Source organism: Manis pentadactyla, chromosome 3 (assembly GCF_030020395.1).
Source record: "Manis pentadactyla isolate mManPen7 chromosome 3, mManPen7.hap1, whole genome shotgun sequence".
Taxonomy (NCBI): Eukaryota; Metazoa; Chordata; class Mammalia; order Pholidota; family Manidae; genus Manis; species Manis pentadactyla.
This window is the reverse complement of record NC_080021.1, coordinates 214,599,675-214,619,662: the sequence shown is the minus strand read 5'-3', so window position 1 is coordinate 214,619,662 and position 19,988 is coordinate 214,599,675. Positions and strand designations below refer to the sequence as shown.

At 52.6% G+C, this 19,988-nt stretch overlaps 2 protein-coding genes across 5 annotated transcripts; one reads left to right on the top strand and one right to left on the bottom strand.

Annotated features, from left to right (window-relative positions):
- Positions 1-1,770: 1,770 nt before the first annotated feature.
- COQ4 (coenzyme Q4) lies at positions 1,771-11,479 on the bottom strand. Of its 2 annotated transcripts, XM_036913763.2 has the most exons (7): positions 10,991-11,479; positions 10,788-10,919; positions 9,574-9,670; positions 8,932-9,034; positions 4,894-5,023; positions 4,251-4,344; positions 1,771-3,780 (listed from the first exon to the last, which is right to left on the bottom strand). In XM_036913763.2, the coding sequence occupies exons 1-7, from the start codon at positions 11,052-11,054 to the stop codon at positions 3,609-3,611; spliced, it is 792 nt and encodes a 263-aa protein (XP_036769658.1). In that variant the 5' UTR covers positions 11,055-11,479; the 3' UTR covers positions 1,771-3,608. The 2 variants fall into 2 exon arrangements, with proteins under 2 accessions (XP_036769658.1, XP_036769659.1); XM_036913764.2 differs by lacking the exons at positions 4,251-4,344; positions 4,894-5,023.
- A 6-nt stretch (positions 11,480-11,485) lies between these two features.
- On the top strand, positions 11,486-19,988 carry TRUB2 (TruB pseudouridine synthase family member 2). Of its 3 annotated transcripts, none has more exons than XM_036913762.2 (8): positions 11,486-11,622; positions 11,992-12,123; positions 13,590-13,664; positions 14,788-14,849; positions 15,969-16,050; positions 17,719-17,791; positions 18,318-18,454; positions 19,359-19,988. In XM_036913762.2, exons 1-8 carry the CDS (start codon positions 11,514-11,516, stop codon positions 19,628-19,630), a joined length of 942 nt encoding a protein of 313 aa, XP_036769657.2. In that variant the 5' UTR covers positions 11,486-11,513; the 3' UTR covers positions 19,631-19,988. The 3 variants fall into 3 exon arrangements, with proteins under 3 accessions (XP_036769657.2, XP_036769656.2, XP_057355082.1); XM_036913761.2 differs by having other exon boundaries at positions 13,590-13,676; XM_057499099.1 differs by having other exon boundaries at positions 11,494-11,622; positions 11,945-12,123; positions 13,590-13,676.

Here is a 19,988-nt window from a genome sequence, read left to right as displayed (position 1 = left end):
AGTGAACAAGTGAGAATTTGGAGGAGGGCAATGTCCCCTACTGTCCTTTACCCAAACTGGTCACATGGGTGAAGCCAAAGCAGTACCCCACCAGACACGGGGCCAGGCCCTAGGGGGAGATGCAAGGGGACAGAGAGTGAACGAGAATATCCGCCTTTAAGTTGCTTAAAGCTAGTCGGACACCGAGAGGGCAGATGGGTATGAGACCATTGGACTAAACTGTCCCTCATCCAGAGCTCACCATACTTTGTCAACACCCAGCACACATTACTGTGATTTCTCTTTGCTTTATATTCATACCCCCAGCCTCAGCTGTTAGACATCGGGCAAATGTCTAACATTAACCCCATAGAGCCTCAGTGTCCTCATTTTTAGGCTGGAAGTATGGTTATATGGTCCCTGCCTCCTTGCGCTGGGTATGGATTCAGGGAGCTGATGCATGTCACAGAGCTCTGGCACATGGAAGGCCCCCAGCTGCTCTAAGCGCTCAACTCTCAGAGGGTGGGAATGCAGCTGTCTCCATCACTGTTGGCCCCCAGCATGTGGCAAATGCTTAGACAGCATTTGTGAAATGACTGAACGCAAGTGGGCTTGTGCATCAGGACACATGTGCAGGCGAAGGCCATATGGTAGGAAAGGTGATTGGAAAGGCCTTTGTGTGCTAAGGAGTTTACCCTGGGGGCAGTGAAGTCATTGAGAGTTCTTAAAAAGGGCAGGAGCTGGGTCCTGTCATTTGTGGGACAGGCTGAGCTTAGGCTGACCTCACAGTGGGCTCCTTTCCACTGACATGACCCGCACTGCCGCCTTGGGGAGCTAACATGAGTGCTTAAATCTCCAGACTTATCAGAGACTGACATCCGAACTCACTTGAAGGCACTAAACCTCCCCAGCAGACTTAAGTGGTTTGGCCCTTGGCACACAATAGGAGCTTTCCCCATAGAAATTGTTTCATTAGGCATTAGGATCTCTGAGCTATGTAAGTCCTCCTACTCTGGGTGTGTGCAAAATAAGTACCTCTGGCTTGTGTACAGTGATTTCAGAGGTCTCAGAGGGCCCTCCTGGCAAAGGATGGCCTCCATTTGCTAAGAGCTTACTGTGCGCTAAAGCACTACACGTGCACAGCAGCCCTGCTGTGCAATAGGTATATACTTTCCCCAGCTCACAGATGAGGGCACAGGGTCAGCAGGATGACCTGACTACTGCAAGGACGGAGGCAGAGTTAGGTCCGCCTGCCTTTGGAGCCTGTGCCTCCAAGCACACTGCTCTGGGGTCAGCTACATATGCCTTCACTGGGCAGAGGGAAAGGGAGCTTTCCCTTGGCTACCGGGAGAGGACTTGAGACCTGTGTGTCCCAAGACCGGCTCCACCACAGCCCGGCTGTGTCCCCTAGGACACGACCCTGAGACTGAGGGTCTTCCCCACGAAGTGGGGTTGTTGTGAGGGCTGGCGAGTTCTTGCATGCCTGGTGCGCAGCATCCATTTTCAACAGTGAAGCAGTGAGCAAGCCCCTAGCGTGTGCAGAGCAATGAAGGGAAGTACAGTCCTCCTGCCCTCCTGGAGCAGACATGGAACGCATACATACATAATCAAGGAAGATGATTTCAGAGTGGTAAGCACTGCAAAGAAAGTGATATGATGGGATGGAGTGCGTGACGGCTGCTTCACATGGTGGTCAGGGAAGGTCTCTTTGAGGTGACATTGGAGCACAGATGTGAATGACAAGGAGCTGACGATATGATGACCTGGTGGGGACAGAGCACTGTTCCCAAAGTAAGAAGACCAACATGGTTTATTGGGATGAAGAATGGAAGTTTCTAGAAGTTGGCAGGGACTCACAGGCTATGGTAAGAACACAGTAAGAGGTAGCTATTGCCAGTATAATTTTCCTCCAGTCATGAGCGGGTGACAAAAATGCCACCCTGTGGAGATGTGACTCCATTCCCAGCTAATCCTGTTGTCAGTGCCCATCTCTCAAGTGCCGTAAAGGCCCAGGTCCTCCAGGTACCTAGTGGCTGGAGCAGGGGAGTGCCCCAGCTGAGCAGAGGCAGCCATCTGACGGTCTGACCTTTCTCCCCCAACCGTGGCACTGTTCTTTTACTGACTTGCAGTTAGGGGTGCCTGGGGCCCTGGAAAGCTGTGGACAGCTGGCAGTCTGGAAAGGTGTCCTACACTGCACAGATGGAGGTCTGGGAGCTCCCCAATCCCTTCCTCCTTCTGCAGAAATTCAAAGAACTCAGGACAAGGCTTCCCTTTTAACAAGGCCATGGTTCCAAAACAGGCCTTCAGTCTCCTATGGGCCACTGGACTGGGATGTGGTGGGCACAAAGGAGGCTGAGACACTGGTGTGGCAATGCTGGGCAGGTCTTTGGACAACCCTGGCTCCAGCCCCAGTTCTGCTCATTAGTAAAATACTAGTGCCACCTCCACTGCTGGGTTGCTGAAGGCATCCATGTGCTGATGCACCTCAAGTGTTCAGGCACACAGTACAGCTATAAACTGTAGCCCTCATTATCGATAGGGAAACTGAGGCATAGGAAAATGAACCAGGAGGTCTTTTGGCCTGGATTCTAATTAATCCAGGCAATTCTTTGCTCATATTTGGGCCTTAGTTGCCCTACCCACACAACGAGGAGCTGGCCCCCCAAAACTCTAAAGGCTCTGCTATCTTGAGTGTTTCTGGTTCTAAACCCCAAGCCGGGGCCACACATTCTCCAGATGATACTTTTCACCCTGCCGGTCCCCACTCCTTGGCTTTGACGCAAGGAAAACGCCTCGTTCCCACTCCAGAAAGAACATGCAGCCTTGCGACTGCCTCCCCCCACCTGCAAGCGCAGTGATAAACAACGCCTGCCCCTCGGGCCCTTCCTCCGAAGCCCTTCTGAGGGCCACCTCATGAAACCCCCACAGTAACCCTGGCCGGTGGCGGCTGTTTTCGGTCCCCTTTTACTGATGATGAAAAATGGGCTCAGAGAAGGGAAAGGATTGCTTTAAGTTCCTCTGCTAGGGGGAGTTGGGAATTTGAATCCTAGTCTGTCCAACTTCAGACCGGAGGAGTTGGGACAAGCGGCTGAAGCGCAGGCTAAAGGGAACGTCTGCCCTTGGCGCTGCTCCATGGCCCAGGGCTGCCGGGGTCACGGGCAGCACTGGGTAAGGGCAGAGGCAGGTGCTCGACCTGACAGGAGCCTTTATGCAGACAGCCGACTCGCCTCCGTCTTCTCAGGTCTTTGGAATTGGGTGCAGCCCTCCTCCTGAAGGCTGCCCGGCCTGGCACCAGAACACCGTGGCTGGCAGGGAGGGCTCTGAAACAGGGCTTGTAGACCTGAGACATTCCAGCACGAGCCTAGATGGCTGATTCCTGCTCACGGGTGGTTCTCTTTGGGCAGCTCCTGCCTCCCTGGAGCCGCCCTGTGCTGCCTGCTCCTTCCTGGGTTGGTCCTCAAAGCCACTCAGCAGTGGTTATGACAAATCATGACAGATGATGTCCAAGGGTCAGTGTTCTTAAAGGAACAAAGGTAGTGGCAAAGGAGCCCTCTGCCCCGAGGGGAAGCTGGGGTGGGTGCGGGAGTCAGGAAGCCAGGCCGGGCCCCCCTGGCTCGGTGGCTCAGGGCCTAGGCCAGGCCCCCGACCTGCACAGGGGGGTCTCTGATGCCCAGCTCCTCCCGTAGAGCCCTCAGGGGCTGCTCCCAGCGCCGCTCGAAGTACAGGTTGAGGACACACGGGGCTCTGCGCCCACTCTGAACTGCCCATGGGATCAGCTCTGAGACCAGTGCTTGCAGGCTCCTGTGGGCAGCAGAAGAAAAAGAAGTAGTAACGTCCCGAGGGCCAGGCACGCTATGTGCCCAGCACTCACGGTGCATTTTCTCAGTTAATCCTCACACAGCCCTAAGAAGGAGGCAGTTATTATCCCTACTTTTCAGCTGAGGAAACAAGCTCTGCGAGGTAGAATCCTGTGCTCAAAGCCACACATTTTGAACATGCCAAAGCCCAGATTTAAATTGAGGGCTACCTAACTCCACAAACTAATGCTAGGTTGCCGCACCATCCCCAGCACCACCGTTCAGACCCAACACTGTGATCTGACCCAAGAGCCCCTGGAGTCCTACGAACGTTCATTGTCCCAGAGACTCCACGCCAGGCCAGTTTCACCTCTCTGTCCCAGGGCTGCTCAGGAAGGCTGCATGCTCTTCCCACTTACTGGAGCCCTGGCCTCTCTGAGCTCTCTCCCAACCCCTTGCCACTTGAGAACTTACTGGGCACTGAGTCGGATCGGTCCAAAGAGTGCACCCAGGATACACATGGGCAGGCCAGTCTGGACAGCCTCAAACCACTTCACCACGATTTCCCCTGGTTGGGGGAAACGAGGTAGGAGGTGAGCAGGGCCCAGGAGGAGAGGCTAGCGGTGCTCATGGCAGGGCAAAAAGAGGTGTCCGCTCCTCTCTGATCTCTACCAGGGGTCAGCAGTGCCTGGTCCCAGCTCGTGCTGGGCCTCAGGGCACTTGGCTTGAGGGTAGAGGAGAGTCCAGGCACAGGGGGAAACAGGGGCTGGGAAGGAGGCTTGGGAGCAGAATGGGAGGACTTGTGCATGCTGAGGAGCCCAGGCTGGTTCCTACGGGCCTTCGGCTGGTGCTAAGGGTTTCAGAGCAAGGAGCCCTGGCGCTGGAATGCTGCCATGTCAGTGAGGAGGCCCTAGGAAGCGGTGGGGATGGAGGACGGGATGTGTGGCACAGATGCTACCAAGAGGTTCAGAAAGCAGAAAACGAGGCCCCAAGCCAGCTAACTAACTGGTCACTGGCAAAGACAGGTGAGCCCTGCCCTGGTCCTGAAGACGGCCTCCAGTAGACAGGCTGACTGGAGCACCCCCACTCTCAAGGGGGCTGGTGGGGTGGCACTCACCCAGGATGTTGGTGGGCATCCCCAGCAGGGTGTGGAGCATGTCGTGCACTTCCCGGTACCGCTGGATCACGTACGCTAGCTCCTCATCGTCCACGAATCGTGTGGGTGCTCGGGTGTCTGGGGAGACCCTCTGACAACCGTGAGCTTCCCCTATACCCCTTCCCAACAGTTCCCGGGCCCAATTTTCCAGCCTCTCTTTGACTCTGTCAACCACTCCCACCAGACTCATACTCCACCAGAAATCTCTGGGGACTCTGTTTCTGTCCCTATCTGCCAACACGGGAGGCCTCAGGCAGGGAATGTGGTGGGGTGAGCGGCCCCCTGGCCTACCGCAACTCACACACAAAGCACACAGCCTGTTGGACTCTATGGCAGAGAGACCCTCCGGGGTAGGGGGAAGCAGGAGTTGTTTAATGGGTACAGAGTTTCACTTGTACAAGACGAAAAAGCTCTGGAGATTGGCTTTACAACAATGTGGATATTAACATTACTGAGCTGTCCACTTAGAAATGGTTAAGATGGTGAATTTTATGGTCATTTCTTTAAAAGCCACAATTAGAAATAAAATGAGAAAAAAAAAAAAGACCCTCCATCCTTCACATGAGCTGTCCCCAGCTCAGGGTGCTCTCTCCCACCTCATCTTCACGGTGACAAGTCCCACCTATCCTTTATGACCAGCATAAGTGTCCCCTCCACAAGGAGGCTGTTCCTGAACCTCAGACCAATCAGGTCCATGTATGGCCTCTTGTAGCACCTGTGCATTTCTGTGGCACTCGACACGATTGTACTGGGATGTTTCGTGTGTGGGATCGTTAATGTTTCTCTTCTAGACCTCTACAGCAGCCACTCACCACTGGGAGCCCCACCGAGCCCTGAAATGTGACAAGTTCCAACTGAGATGAGCTGTAGCACATGTAAAGACACACTGGGTTTTGAAGACTTGGTATGAAGAAAATAATGTGAAATCTCAATAATTTAAAAACATTGATTGCATGCTGAAATAATAGTTTAGGTATACTGGCTTAAACAAAATAGGTTATTGAAATTCCTTTCATCTGTTTCTTTTTGCTTGTATTAAAGAGGCTAGCAGCAAATTTTAATTAGTTATTACGTGGCTTGTGTTCTATTTCTGTGAACAGCGTTGCAGCAGCCTGTAGGCCACACAGGACCGGGCTGGCTTGGTTTTGCTCACTGTTGTATCTCCAGGGCCCGGAAGAATTAGTATCATTTGAATGCACGAGTAAAAGGCCGGCCCCAAGTGCTTTTCTGGTCCCAGGCAGAGATGTCAGCTGTCCTCCCTTTACCCACCCAGTGCCTCTCTAAGTCCTCAGCAGCACCCATGCCGAGTGGAAGCAGCCTAGTCTTCCTGTTCCCAAGGGCAGGAAGATGTCCTTCCTCAGCCCACCCAGAGCCCAAGAGATTTGATGTCTTCACTGCTTTGGGGCTGCTGGCTCAGTGCCATGGTCTCTGAGCTCACTGAGTCCTAGGTCCTAATTTCTTCTGCAGAGTTCTACCTGCTGTGTGGAGCTGAAAGGTATCACCATGATAACAGTCACTGAGCACCTACCACACGCCAGCACTGCGAGAGACCTGTGACGTATTATCGTATTATCGTACTGCGTCTTCCCCACCCTATAGGGCTAGATCCTGTTAGCCTCAGGTACAGATTAAAAAAACAAGGCTCAGAGAGATAAAGTAACTTGCCCAAGATCACATAGTTATCAAGTGGCTGAGTCAGGGTACGAACAAAGTCTGCTGGATTCCATTACTGATTCTGTTAATGCCCATTATTAATAAGCCATGTAAGTGCTATGGAAGATAAACACTAGGTCCCCTTATCTCAGATAAGGAATCTAAGGCTCAGAGAAGTCAAATGATTTGCCCAGGGCCATAAAGCTGGGGAGAGAGGCAGGATTCTAATTCAGGCTTCTTTTTTTTGATTTTTTAAAGATTTTCTTTCTTTCTTTTTTTTTATATTAAGGTATCATTGATATACACTCTTATGAAGGTTTCACAAGAAAAACAGTGTGGTTATTACATTCACCATTATTATCAAGTCCCCCCCGATACCCCATTGCTGTCACTGCCCATCAGTGTAATTCAGGCCACTCTTACCTAGAGCCCATGCCTGTAATCTTGATGCCAAAGGATGACCACACCCCCTACCAACGTCAGCCTCAGGGAGGGTGTCCTCACCTTGAACTATGATCTAAATCTCTGGACAAAGGTGTTCCTTCATATTCTGCTGGTTACAGTGCTCTAGAAATGTCACAATCTCTAGGGCTGTTATCACAATTAGGGCTGTGACTGGGTAAGGTGCCAAGGGAGGCCCTGGAAGCTCCATCCCCTCCGCAGCAACAGGACAAAAGGCTCTGGGGAACTTCCGCGGAAGGCTGTCCCTCCCTGGGGGACACTTAGGGCAGGTCACCCTGGTGGGTTTCCCAGTAATGAAATAATTGCATCCTGGTGAAATCCGAGGGAGATGTCATAAAAAGGGGCAGAGGCGGCAAATGTCAGGAGAATATGGGGAGTAGATTCTTAGGGACGAGAATCTTCCAGAGCAGTGGTTCTCACCTGTCCACCAGGTGACACTTGCTGTATCTGCATATATTTAGACATTTATAGTTGTTACAACTGAGCAGGGGGTGGGGTGGGGGTGGCTCCTGGCATCTGCTGGGTGGAGGCCAGGGATGCTGCTAAACACCCTAAAATGCACAGGGCAACCCCTGTACCCTAGAACAATCTGGCCCTAAAAGTCAACCGTGCCAAGGCTGAGAAACTCAGTTCTGAGCAACCTTTACTCACTCCTTCACCTCCTCCAGCCTGGCTGGCTCCTGCTGCCATCTGGCAGAGGTGCTGATGGGATGTGTAGGGAGGGGCAGGAAGGTGGCTCAGCTGTACCTTAAGGTCCTTTTATGAATCAGATCATGTCACTATCCTGCTTGAATCCCTTAATGGCTTCCTATTGTTCCTATTACACCTTCCCATGGCTGGCAGGGCCTGGCCCGGCTGACCTCCCAGCCCACTGGCTGCCTCCCCCAACTCACTCCTCTCCTGGCCACATGGGCACGTTCTCCTTTTCTTAAACACGCGGAGCCTCGCACTCGGCAGTCCCCCCACCCTGAGTGCTCTTCCCCATCCTCCAAGTGTCCTCTGAGGGGCCTCCCATGACCACCCTATCAGAAGTAGCCACTTTCCCCTGCCCTGACCTTTGTTCTCTATCATGTTGACTGTGGTCCTCACAGCCCCATCTGCTGTAATGGAAGCCCCACGAGGGCAGGCTCTTGGCCGGTTTCATTCACTGTATCCTAATTGCTGAGAACAGTGGCTGGTACATTCTGAGTACGCAGTATTTTGTCTGAATTTTTAAATGAAAATGTTTTCCTTTGGCTGCTTTATTGTCTACTTCCCCAACTAGGATGTCTGCTCCATGGGGGCAGGACCTTATCCGTCTACCTCACCATTACATCCCTGGCACCCAGGACAATGGATGGCACATGACAGATTCTGAACAAATGAATGGGTTCCTCAGAGGCTGGGACTCCCCCCACCCCCAGCCCATCCTCCCTGCCTAGGGCTGGAGAGTGCCACAACTTGTCACATCCTAGGGAAAGCTCTGTTTCTACAACAAGGGACACAGTGCAGCAGTTAAGAGCAGTTAAGAATTAAATGCTGGCTCCATTAGTACTAGCTGTGTGAAATTAACAAGTTGCTTAATTGCTCTAAGCCTGTTTCCTCATCTGTTAAAAGGGGATAACAATAAAACATACTTGACAGGGTGGTTGGAGGATTCAGTGAGATCATGTATGAGCCTGGCACCTGGCATGCAGTAAGAGGTTAATAAGTGCTGGCTGGTATTATTGCTTGGAATGATGTTCTTGGCCTATTTGCCTGTCCCACAGAACATGACCGAGACTTCCTACAAGACACTGAAAAGCACTACTGCCCATGGTGGGAGTTCAGGGCTCCTCCCTCCTTAGGACATCACTCTTCTGCCCTTTTTGGTGACTGCCAAATGCACAGATGCTGGAAACTCACATTTGCATCCAGGAAATGGAGATACTCGCGGCCAAGGGAGCCCTCAGGCAGACTCTGCAGCTTGTCCAGATCAAGGGTGGACAGTGAGATCCGGGGACGCTCCCTGCAAGGCAGAAGGCAAGAGTTAGGTGTGGGGGGAGTGCCAGCGAAGGCAGGTGAAAGGTCCAGCTACTCCAACGGTGTGAGAGGTGGCGGGGCAGAGAGCAGCAACGGGGTCAGGTCCTAACAGGGTACCTACCACTGGTCAGGATGGTGGCAGGACTGAGGGGACTGCCATAAACTGAGGCCGTGGCTCCTGCCTATAGGGGCACATTCTCGGAGGGCAGGCCTCATATGTGAGCAGGATACTTCCAAAGGGCACTCACTACAGGGGTGGGGGCTACAGCTGGCATGTGTTAGATGCCACAGTGAAGGTACAAAGCCCTGTGGCTAGAACTGGGCTGAGGCCACCACACTGTACTACCCAGGGGTCATCATAGTGTCTACGTGAACAGCACTTATGGAGTTGGACAATACACAGCTTGTGCAGCCATCCAGGGCTGGGATATCAAGAAGAGCTCCCTAGGAGAACAAAAGGTGACTCCAGAGAGATCAGGATCCCCAGAGAATGCTCCCAACCCCTGAGGCAGAGATGGGACCTACTGTAGGATCTGGGCACCCTCTGGATCCCTCCTCATTTGGTCCCTGAGGATCTTCAGGGCATGGCACCCTGTGGTCTCCCCTAGAACTGCGACCATGTCTGAAAGGAAAGAATGGGGACAAATGGAGGCTATGATCTTAGGTCAATCACATGGTCTGGTCTGAGCCTTAGTTTCTTACACAATGAAAAAGGGATAGTATCTACCTCCTGATTATGAGGCTTCATGTTAAACACTTAGCGAATCACATGGCGCACAGTAAAGGCACAACATATGTATCTATAGTTATTATTATTGTTACTAATCTAACACGGTGAGGTGGCTCTGGTTAGCACAGTACTCCAAAGAGTTTTTAAGTTGCTTTTACATCTATTATCATGACATAATACCACGTCCTTGTTGATAGGTACAGGCTTTAGCATCACAGTGCCAGGTTTGAGCCCAGGTACAGTCACTATCTAGATGACCTTGTGCAAACTGCTTCACATTTCAAAGCTTCAGGGTCCTAATTTGTGAAGTGCACATAAAACCTTTCTTATACCTTTAGACATTTATAGTTGTTACAAACAAGGGTAATGCAATAAATAAAAAATATCATGCATATTAACTATTCAGTGCAGTTAAGCAGCCAGAACAAATGTTCAGTGAGCAGTTAGCCTTATCACGTTTGTTAGTAAGAGTAACAGTACTTTCTAAACTTAGAAACCTGGGAGGGATGTAAAAAGGTAATGTAAAACCGTAAGATGTTCTGGTCTTTACATCTAGCAGACATTTATCATGTGCCAGGCACTACCCAAAATGCTGCCGACACAGTGGAACAGGGCAGTCATGGTTCTTCATCTCAAAAGTTTAATTTATAGGGGGATGTTGCAACTTGATGGATATTACCATAGATGTTATAAGTCACCTATTCAGTCCAGAGGTTCTCAATGTGTCTAGATGATAGAATCGGGAAGTAGCAGAAGCTCTGATTTCTCCCTCCCCTCCCCACATTCGGCAGATCCGGACTGAGGTGGGACACAGGCACCTCCATTTTTAATGAACGTTGCGGGTGATTATGAGGTGCATCTAGGTTTGGGTACCCTGACTGGTCTATTCTCCAGTTACGAATAGGAAACCGAGGCTTTGACAGAGGTCGGGACCTGCCCGGGCTTCCGAGGCAAGGACGCGCCCCGGACCCCTAGATGCCCCGAGAGCCCCGGGCGCGGGCGGCCTTACCGTGGCGATACGGGTTGTAGAGGGCCATTCCCGCAGAGCCGGCGGCCAGCAGCGCCTTCTGCAGCGGGGAGGTGGGGATGTGCTCGGGGTAGAGCAGGCCGGCGCCAAGGCTTGCAGCTCGGAGGGGCACGTCTGCAGGGCAAGGGAAAGGGGAGGTCAAAGGAGCTGGGCGCCCCCGAGTCCTTCCCGCCTGCGCCACTTGCCTGCAGCCCGCCCTGCGCGGCCCCGGAGCCGGCGGAGGGAGTGCAGGGTCCGGAGCGTCGCCATGCCAGGGGGCACTGTCCCACGTCCACGGGAGGAAGGGCGGAATACGGCCGACGTCCCAAACGTCTCTGGCGACGGAGCGCCGAAGTCAAAAGAATTCGATCCCCCACTGGGCTGACTAGGGCGTCTTGGGAAAACTTGAGCACGGACAGGAGAGGGCCCTACCGTTAAGTATGGGAAGGAAACCCAGGCGACCTGTCTACCTCCTATTCTACCGATACAAAACTCTCACCATTTCACCTCACCCTAGAGTCCCCAAGTAACCCCCGCTAGTTTCAGGGCTCAGCGTCGGGCCCTACTTGCTGCTCCGCAGCATGTTTTACCCCGAGCACAATAAGAGAGCCTCTTCCGGCCAGGAAACATGGCGGCGCCCGTGGCAAGGACCTCACTTTGGGGGCGGGGCCGTTCGGTGTTTCCGTACAGGTCCAGCTTTTCCGCGAGCCGGAGCCTCTGGCTGCAAGCATGAGACCCAGGGGCCTGGCGCGGCTGCATGGGCTCTTCGCTGCCTACAAGCCCCCCGGGTTAAAATGGAAGCACCTGCGGGATACCGTGGAATTGCAACTTCTTAAGGGTGAGTTGCCTCGGACCAGACACTGAATCCTTCTTTCTCCCGGGAACCCATCTTCTCTTCTGATCCTTCCAGCAACATGAAGTCATGTGACCTAGTCGCTTGGGTGGAGCGTTTACCTAATCACTGTTCCATACACTCCGTCACTGTTCATTTCTTCCTATATTCGTATAGGCAAACAGACTCAGTATTGTCATAAGTAGTTAAGAAGCAGTAATCAGAATTTGAACTCAAGCCTGTTTCTTAACTACTGCTATTCTCTTCGCTACAGCGTGGGCTTTTATCTCTTTTGCATCTCGATACTTCCCTGTCCCACCTCCTCCAGGTGTCCTAACAGAATTGACAAGATGTCCTTTACCTGTGCGTGCTCAGGTGTCAATGCCGGGAAGCCGCCTGCCCCTGAACAACGTGTTCGCTTCCTGCTGGGCCCCATGGAAGGCAGCGAAGAGAAGGAGCTGACCCTCACAGCCACCAGTGTCCCCACCCTCACCAGCCATCCGCTGGGTAAGACACATTCAAGCAGGGGCCTGGGTGTCGCTTCGGAAGAAACCTCTGCCCAGAGTCAGTGTCCCAGTCAGTGCTCAGACTCCTTCTGTCCCAGACTCTGGAAGGGACGGAGTGCGGATGAAATATTTGACCAGGAAGTGGCAATTTTTCCTGGAAAGGGCCAGATACTGAATATTTTACGCTTTGTTGGCTCAGCTCTGCCATTGTAGTGCAAAAGCAGTAGGCAGTATGAAAAGCAGTGAGCCTGGTTGTGTTCCAATAAAACTTTATGGACACTGACATTTGAATTTCATATAATTTTCATATGTCAAAATATTCTCTTGATTTTTTTTTTTCCTGAACCATTGAAAAATGAAAAGATTGAACTCATGGGCCATCAAAAAAAACATAGGCTCAAAGATTTGGTCAGTGGACTGTAGTTTGTTGACCCCTTTACTATTCTGGGACTTCAGGTGGAAATTGAGACTCTCAGGCAGAGGTGCGAAGGAGGGAGTTTTAAGATCTTGGAAAGAGTGACTTTTTAGTCAACAAAGCTGTCCAAGAATGGAACTAAATCTGATGAGCCTCCTGGCACTAGTTGAGATTAAGCACGTGTTGGGTAGGATATAGGAGAACTGAGGAGCTTGATCAGAAACCTCTAACATCCCTTTGACAGTGATACTCAGTGATGCTACAGTATAGCAATGACAAGGAGGATATATCGAGGGTCTGCTGTGTACCAGATACTGTGTTAAGCTCTCCCCAGATACTATCTCATTGATCTTCACCACAGCCCTATGATGCGGGTCCTGTTCTCTTCTCACAAGTGAGGAAACCGAGGCTCAGTGTTGACATTAAATAACATAGTCCAAATTCAGTAGACACGTAATCATCCCATTCCCTTCCCCTGGATTTCTCTTGATCTACAGAAGTGTAAATTCTTCTGGCTTATTCCTATATTCACTCTTTTTTTTTTCCCATCCAGATTTACTGAGGTATAATTGATATATAAAAAACTATACATATATTAATGTGTGTATTTTGGTGAGTCATTCATTCGTTCAATAGTTACTTCCTGAGTACCTAGTGAGTTCTGGGTTCTGGGGGTAGAACTGGGGGCCCAGGACCTGCATAAGGAGCTCACAGCCTCCACTTTATAGTCCCAAGGACTCTCCTTCTGCAGGAGCTAAGTAGAGGACCCCAAAATCTTGATTCCCATTGTTATGCCCAGTCCACTTGAAGCCTCTCCCTGGGGGAATGTTGATTGGCAGAGAAACGAACACCTTAGGTTGCCCTTTCCCTGGGCCTAGGGAACTGAGGAAATGGCTCTAGGCCCCAACTGTGCAGTAAGGAAGCCTGAGAGTCCGACCTGACCCTGATCTGGGCTCTGTGGGGCTGCATTCGAGGAGTGAGGTCTCCACACAGCCTGAGTCATCTTGGAGGCTGATGCATTGAGAAAAGCAACCTTGTTTGTTTCTTTCCAGTATGTGGACCTGCATTCACCAGCTTGAAGGTTGGTGTGGGACACCGGCTGGATGCCGAGGCATCTGGGGTGCTTGGTAGGTGTTGTGGTAAGCCTGGGGGTGCAGTGATGAGCTTCGGGGAGGATTGGGAAGCTACCAGGAGCCCAGCCCACTACCAAGCTGACAGTGATTTCCCCCCTCTGCCCTCTTCCACTGACTCCTGCCCCTGTCTGATTGGCTAATGGAAGGAGGGAAGCCACAATTGCCCGCTTTTATCAAGTGATTCCTGCATTTGACATGTGGTCCAAAGCCCCTTGTGTGCATGTATTCACCACAACAGCCATATTGGATAGATGTTTTATGACTTTATGGATGAAGAAAGTGAGGCTGCAGCTTAGGTGACTCATCCTGGGTCGTGTGGCTAGTGAATGCCCCTGGTCCAGAGAGGGAAATCTTTTCATCGCTCCCATGAGGCGGCCAGGCGTGTGACTCTGGCCCACTGACCAAGATCTGGATAGATGTTGCTGGAGCTGGACACATAAAGCCCTGAGTCATGAGCCATCTGTGTCCCCAGGGTCAGGCAGTGGCCACAACCTCCATGCGTGACAGTCGCAGTCCCCTTGTCTCACTTCCTGGGGCACGGGCAGGCAGACATGATGGCATGCCCCCCTCCTGGTTCTTCTTCTCTCCTTCAGCCAGAGGGAAAAGCAGAGCCAGGGAAGGGCAGGGAATGGCAACGATGCCCCCGTCACCCGGGCCCTTCCTTTGTGCTGACTGCCTCTCGTGCATTGTCTCAATCTCGACAGTACCACCCAGGTGGGATGTTATTTTTGATCCTCATTTTTTCTGATGGGGAGCCAGAGGCCCAAGGAAATTAAAGGACATGCTTAGAGCCACCCCAGATTTAAGTGCCAGTTAGTGTGACTGGGCCACACTGGCCTCTTACTTCTGAGTGCATCAGAACCCCGTGGGGAGCTTGCTAAGGATCCTAGGCCCCCTGCCCACCACCAGTCAGTCGTACATCGAGGTGGAGCCCAGAAATCTGCATTTTCACATATACTCTGTGGCACTCACTTGCTTTCTGAAGAGGAAGCTCTCCTGCCCTCTTGATGGCTTCAGCAGCATCAGAGGTGGGAGTATTTTGATGGCGGGTGCAGGGTTTTGGGGTGGTCCCCGGAAAGGGGGAACCGGGTGTGAGATCGGCCTGGGTGCCTTTCAGTGCTCGGCGTGGGACGTGGACGCAGCCTCCTCACTGACATGTACAACGCTCACCTCACCAAGGTACTGGGGCTGGGAGCAGCTGCTTATCCCCTGGTCTTTCCCTGGGGGTCACTGATGGGATTCTGATGCTAAGAGGATTCCATGGGGGACACCTAGGCCCTCAGCAAGCACTTCTGTCTTGTCGTGTGCTAGGGAAGATGAACCATAACGTAGTGGTGGCTCTGGCATTACTACATGCTGGCCACTCTGTGCTGAGTACTGCATTGGGCTCCCTCGTGGATGCCGCACAAATTCCCTGTAAGGTAGGATCTGTCGTTAACTCATTTTACAGATAAGAGGACTGAGGTGCAGAGAGGGCATGTTGCTTGCCCAGGGTCCTGGCTTATAAGGGCCAGAGCTGGAATTTGAACCTGGATCTGTCAGACACCAGAGCCTAATCAGGACACCACTCTTCCCTCCCCACGGCTGAGAAGTGGATGGCACTGTCCAGGCGTCAGGGAGCTTGCGTCCCAGCTGGGGCTGTGGAGTCTGGTACCGGAAGCACGTGCAGAGGTGCCACGTTAGAGGGCCCACACTTCTGGTTGTTAAGAGCACAAATTCTGAAGCCAGATGGCTTCATTTCAAAACCAGGTTTTTCCAACTCTGGGTCTTTGGGTGGCTTACTTATCATCTGTGTGCCTCCATTTCCCCGTCTCTAACGGGAGTGATAGTAGGGTTACTCTGACGATGAAATCAGTGACTGCGTGTAACGTGCTTAGCACGCTCGCCGGCACATGTCGGTGCTCAGTGGATGTCCCTGCTGTCACCTCTCCCGTCAGGAGCACCAGCATTACTTGCAGCAGAGGCAGTCGGCCGCGCAGGGCGTGTTTAGGGCCGAGAGCAGCCAGCAGGGCATGCTGGGGGGCTCGGCGGGATAAGTTGGGAGGTTTGGCTGGAGTGGAGAGACCTGGAGGCATGCGTGGTCCTGGTGCTGCCATCAGCGCCTCCTGCAGGCCGCGGGGGCTCACGGTCAGGGAGGTCTGGTGCCCCTCCCTCGCGGCAGGGGGCGCAGCTGGGCAGCCTGAGCTCCCTGCGGGCCGGGCCGCCTTGGGAAGTGGGCTGCGGGGCCGTGCCTGCCTCCCCCAGTGCTGAGGCTCAGAGCAGGGACACTGACCCTGTCCTCTCTCCCTGTCCTCGCAGGATTACGCAGTCCGCGGCCTCCTGGGCAAAGCCACAGAGGACTTCTGTGAGGGTGGGCGGTTGGTGGAGAAGACGACATTCGGTGAGAGCCCCGAGCGGGTGGGAGGGGCAGCTGTGGCCGCCCGCGTCGGCCTCCCCAAGTCCTCACCCCGGAGGCCAGGCAGGCTCCCGCTCAGTTACTCTCAGATACACCGAGCTCGGGCTGTCGGGGGGCTTTGGACACATCAGTCTGTGTTCCAGGAATGCCCTGTACCCTACTGTGCCTCCTCCTGTCACAGAGGTGACTGGTGTAAATGTCACCTCCCCAGGGAGGCTTCTCTATACCCCAGACCTGGGCTAGATGGACTCTCAGAGGAGTAATCAATTGGTGATAGGGATTAGCGGTGATTTAACTCCCATCTTCCTACAAGACTGTCACCCGTGAGAGCGGGGACTGTGTCGTTGCCCTCCTGTGGTCACACACAGCACAGAGCCCAGGACATGGAGGTGCTTGTTGGATGGGTGGATGATTGGGGATGGATAGGGGATGGTGGATGAGGAGGGATGGGAGTGGAGGGTTGGATGGAGGGGTTGGGGTGGGAGATGGGATGATGGTTGGATGGAAGGATGGATGGCTTGTTCTTCACTTCTTACTCTCCCCATGTTCTAACATTTTCCATAGGGTCTATTGCATTTACTTATTTGACATGTTTTTTGAGCGCCAGCCATGTGCCAGGCACTGGAGTCATATGATGGATCAGATGGGGTCCCCAGTCTCAGTGAACTCAGTATAGTGGGGAGAGCAGACATACCCCTACATCTTCTGGATAAGATTAAAAACACGTGGCAAAGAAACACAGTATATTTGTACGTGTAGGTGTATGTCAAGCATCCAAAAGACATCTAAAGATGACTACCAAGCCGACGTTTATGGTGGGGAGGAATCCAGAGTTTGGAGAAGGGAGATGCTTAGTGCTGATCCAAACTTCTTAAAGAACTTAAAAAATAATGTAAAATCAAAAGAAAATTAAATGCTGGGAAAGAGACCCAGGTGCAGAGTGGCAGGAGCCAGGAGGAAGCAGTGACGTGCTCCAGGAGGGGCTTCCTGGAGGAGGCAGCATTTGCACTGGGTTGTAAATGAGGTGGGAGGAGGCAGTGGCAGGTGCATTTCAGGTAAGACAACAGCATGAATGAAGCCAGACAGAAGGGATGAGAGGTCCAGGCCCTTCCAAGCTGGCCTGCCTTCATAACCGCACCTGTGCCCAGAGCCTTTGGAGCCAGAAATTGGCACCTGCCCCAGCTGGACCCCAAGACCAGCCTCCTGGCCGAATCTCTGAGTGCTGCCACCCACCCCAGCCACTTGGTGAGGCCAGAAGATGGCTCCTCCCGCTTCTTGCCACGTGTTTCCGCATGCAGATGACATTCTCCCTTCCAGGGTCCCTGACATGGAAAATCCCAGACTGGGGCTCAGAGGACCTGGCTGAGAATATTGAGCAAGTCCCACCATGGCTTTGAGCCTTATTTCCAGAAGAAAGTGGCCTCAACATGGAGTCTGTGAGCTCCTTGAAAATGTCCTCACAATCCTGAGTTCAAGTGTATCTTTCTGAGAGGGTCTTAAGATTCTCAAAGGACTCTCAACCCCCTAATTGGGAACCCTGGGGCTGGCGGATGCTCCAGGATCCCCTCCGGTGCCTTCCAAGCACAGGGCTAGCTGGGAGGAAGGGAGTCTCTCAGTAGCCACCTGTGTGCCTACATCCCCTGGCTTTTTCAGACCATGTGACCAGAGAGAAGCTGGACCGAATCCTGGCTGTGATCCAAGGTTCCCATCAGAAGGCCCTGGTGATGTGAGTGGGGCCTGACTCACACCTCCCTGAAGGGACCCTCAGGGAGATGCCGGCAGAGCAGGAAGCGCCCACGAGCTTCCTGTAGGCCCCACCTGCCCCGGGCTCCTCTTCTTAGAGCCCAGAACCAGGCACAAGAACCACTGATCCTTCCACAGCATGCACAGTGTTTTTTGTGCCACGGTTTTGGGCCAGCCACCCAGGGAAACCAAGGGAAACGAGATCCCCCCTGGCCTCCCAGGGAACATGTGGTCTAGTGGAGAGGAGAGCCCAATCCACACTGTCAGGGTTCAGAGCTGGGCTGGGGGCAGTTGGCATGTGTGCCTGTTGAAGCCAGAAAGGGCTTACAATCCCTGCATTTAGGGATTGGAGGGGCCTGAGCAAAGGCAGCTGGAGGGACAGGGAAGACGGAAAGCAAGTGAAGAACTTCAGGAACGTCAGCTTTCACGAGTGAAGCGCTGGGCCAGAGGTGAAAATCCCGGCTCCCCACCCCCTGCCAGCCCCCCTCCAGCTGCTTTCTGATCCCCAGGTACTCCAACATTGACCTGCAGACGCAGGAGGCCTATGAGATGGCTGTGAGAGGCTTGATCCGGCCCATGAGCAAGTCCCCGATGCTGATAACTGGCATCCGATGCCTATACTTTGCACCCCCAGAATTCCTCTTAGGTAAGTTGCCTAAGGTGGGCTGCTGGGTTTGGGGAGTCACCACAGAATGCCCTTGCAGAGGCCTGCCTACACCGGCCCTGATCTCTGCTGGCCAAGACACCAGGGGTCCACTTCTTCAGAGCCCTGGGCCAGACGTGGCTGGTCACACAGCACACAGAACAAACGCTGTCCAATCTCCTGCCAAATCTCTTTGAAACTAGACCTTAACAAGCAAAGGTTATATTGAGCAGCCCATTTCCCGAGCCACTCAGTGTTTCAAGTTGCTGTGGGCCTTCGGACACCCCTCTTACCTCCCCAGTCCTACCCACCTCAGTCCCGCAACTCCTTTCTTCTCTGTTGATCCTATTAATGAAGGCTTCTTTTCTTTTCTTTTTTCCTACTGCATCTCCTTTTTTTTATGACCGCATAAGAAACTCATTTGACTTCAGAGGAAGGTACCCATAGATTTACCTCCACTCCTATGCCTTAGAGGAACCATTTTTTGTCATTTTTGTTATTAGATGCTTTGATAGTGTGAAGGCTCCTTTTCTTGAGCACTAACCAAGGCTTTCCTGATGCTAAGCACCTTATATAAATGCTCTCTTGACTCCTCACAACCACACATTTCACAGATGAGCAAACCAAGTCTTAGGGCAGTGCTTCTCGAACATTATCTTGCCCACAGATCACCTGAGGTCTTAAAAGGCAAATTCCTACTCAGCGGGTCAGGATGGGGCCTGAGATTCTGCTTGTCTGACCCACTTCCACGGCTGGGTCTTGGGCTACACTGAATAGCAAAGCTCTAGCGAAGGAAGGTGTCTTGTTAAAGTCATTACGCAGCCAGGAGGTATCAAGGGGTGTGAATCTAGATCAGCAGACCCCAGAGGCTGTGCTCACCACCATAGCTGTCCTGTGTCCATGGCAGAGGTGCAGTGCATGCATGAGACGCAGAAGCAGCTGCGAAGGCTGGTGCATGAAATTGGCTTGGAGCTGAAGAGCACGGCTGTCTGCTCCCAAGTGCGGCGCACACGCGATGGCTTCTTCACCCTGGACGATGCCCTCTTGAGGACCCAGTGGAACCTACAGAGCATCCAGAATGCCATCCAGGCTGCAGCCCCCCGGGTGGCAGTGGAACTAGAGAAGAGCTTGAGGCCAGGGCCAGGCACCCAGCAGCTCGCCGGTTCAGGCCAGCCCTGAGACTCCCAGAGACTGAGCCCCACCTCGAGGCTGGAGAGCTGTGCAGGGCATCGAAAGGCCAGGCAGCTACTGTGGCAGCGGGTAGATAAAATAAGAATTGTTCATGAGTTGGAACCCATGACTGCGCAGAATCAAACTGTAGGGGACTCTTCTATGTGTGACATAAAACTTTGAAGCTCTAAGAGAAAAGGTCAGCAAACCTGACCCAGCCAAAAAGGAAAAAACTTCTGTGTGGTGAGAAGGTGATAAAACAAATATAAAAGTATTTTAAATATGTTTACAAACTAATGCCCATAATGTATAAAGAGCTTTTATAAAACAATAAGAAAAAGAAGACAAGAAAATTGGGCAAATGACA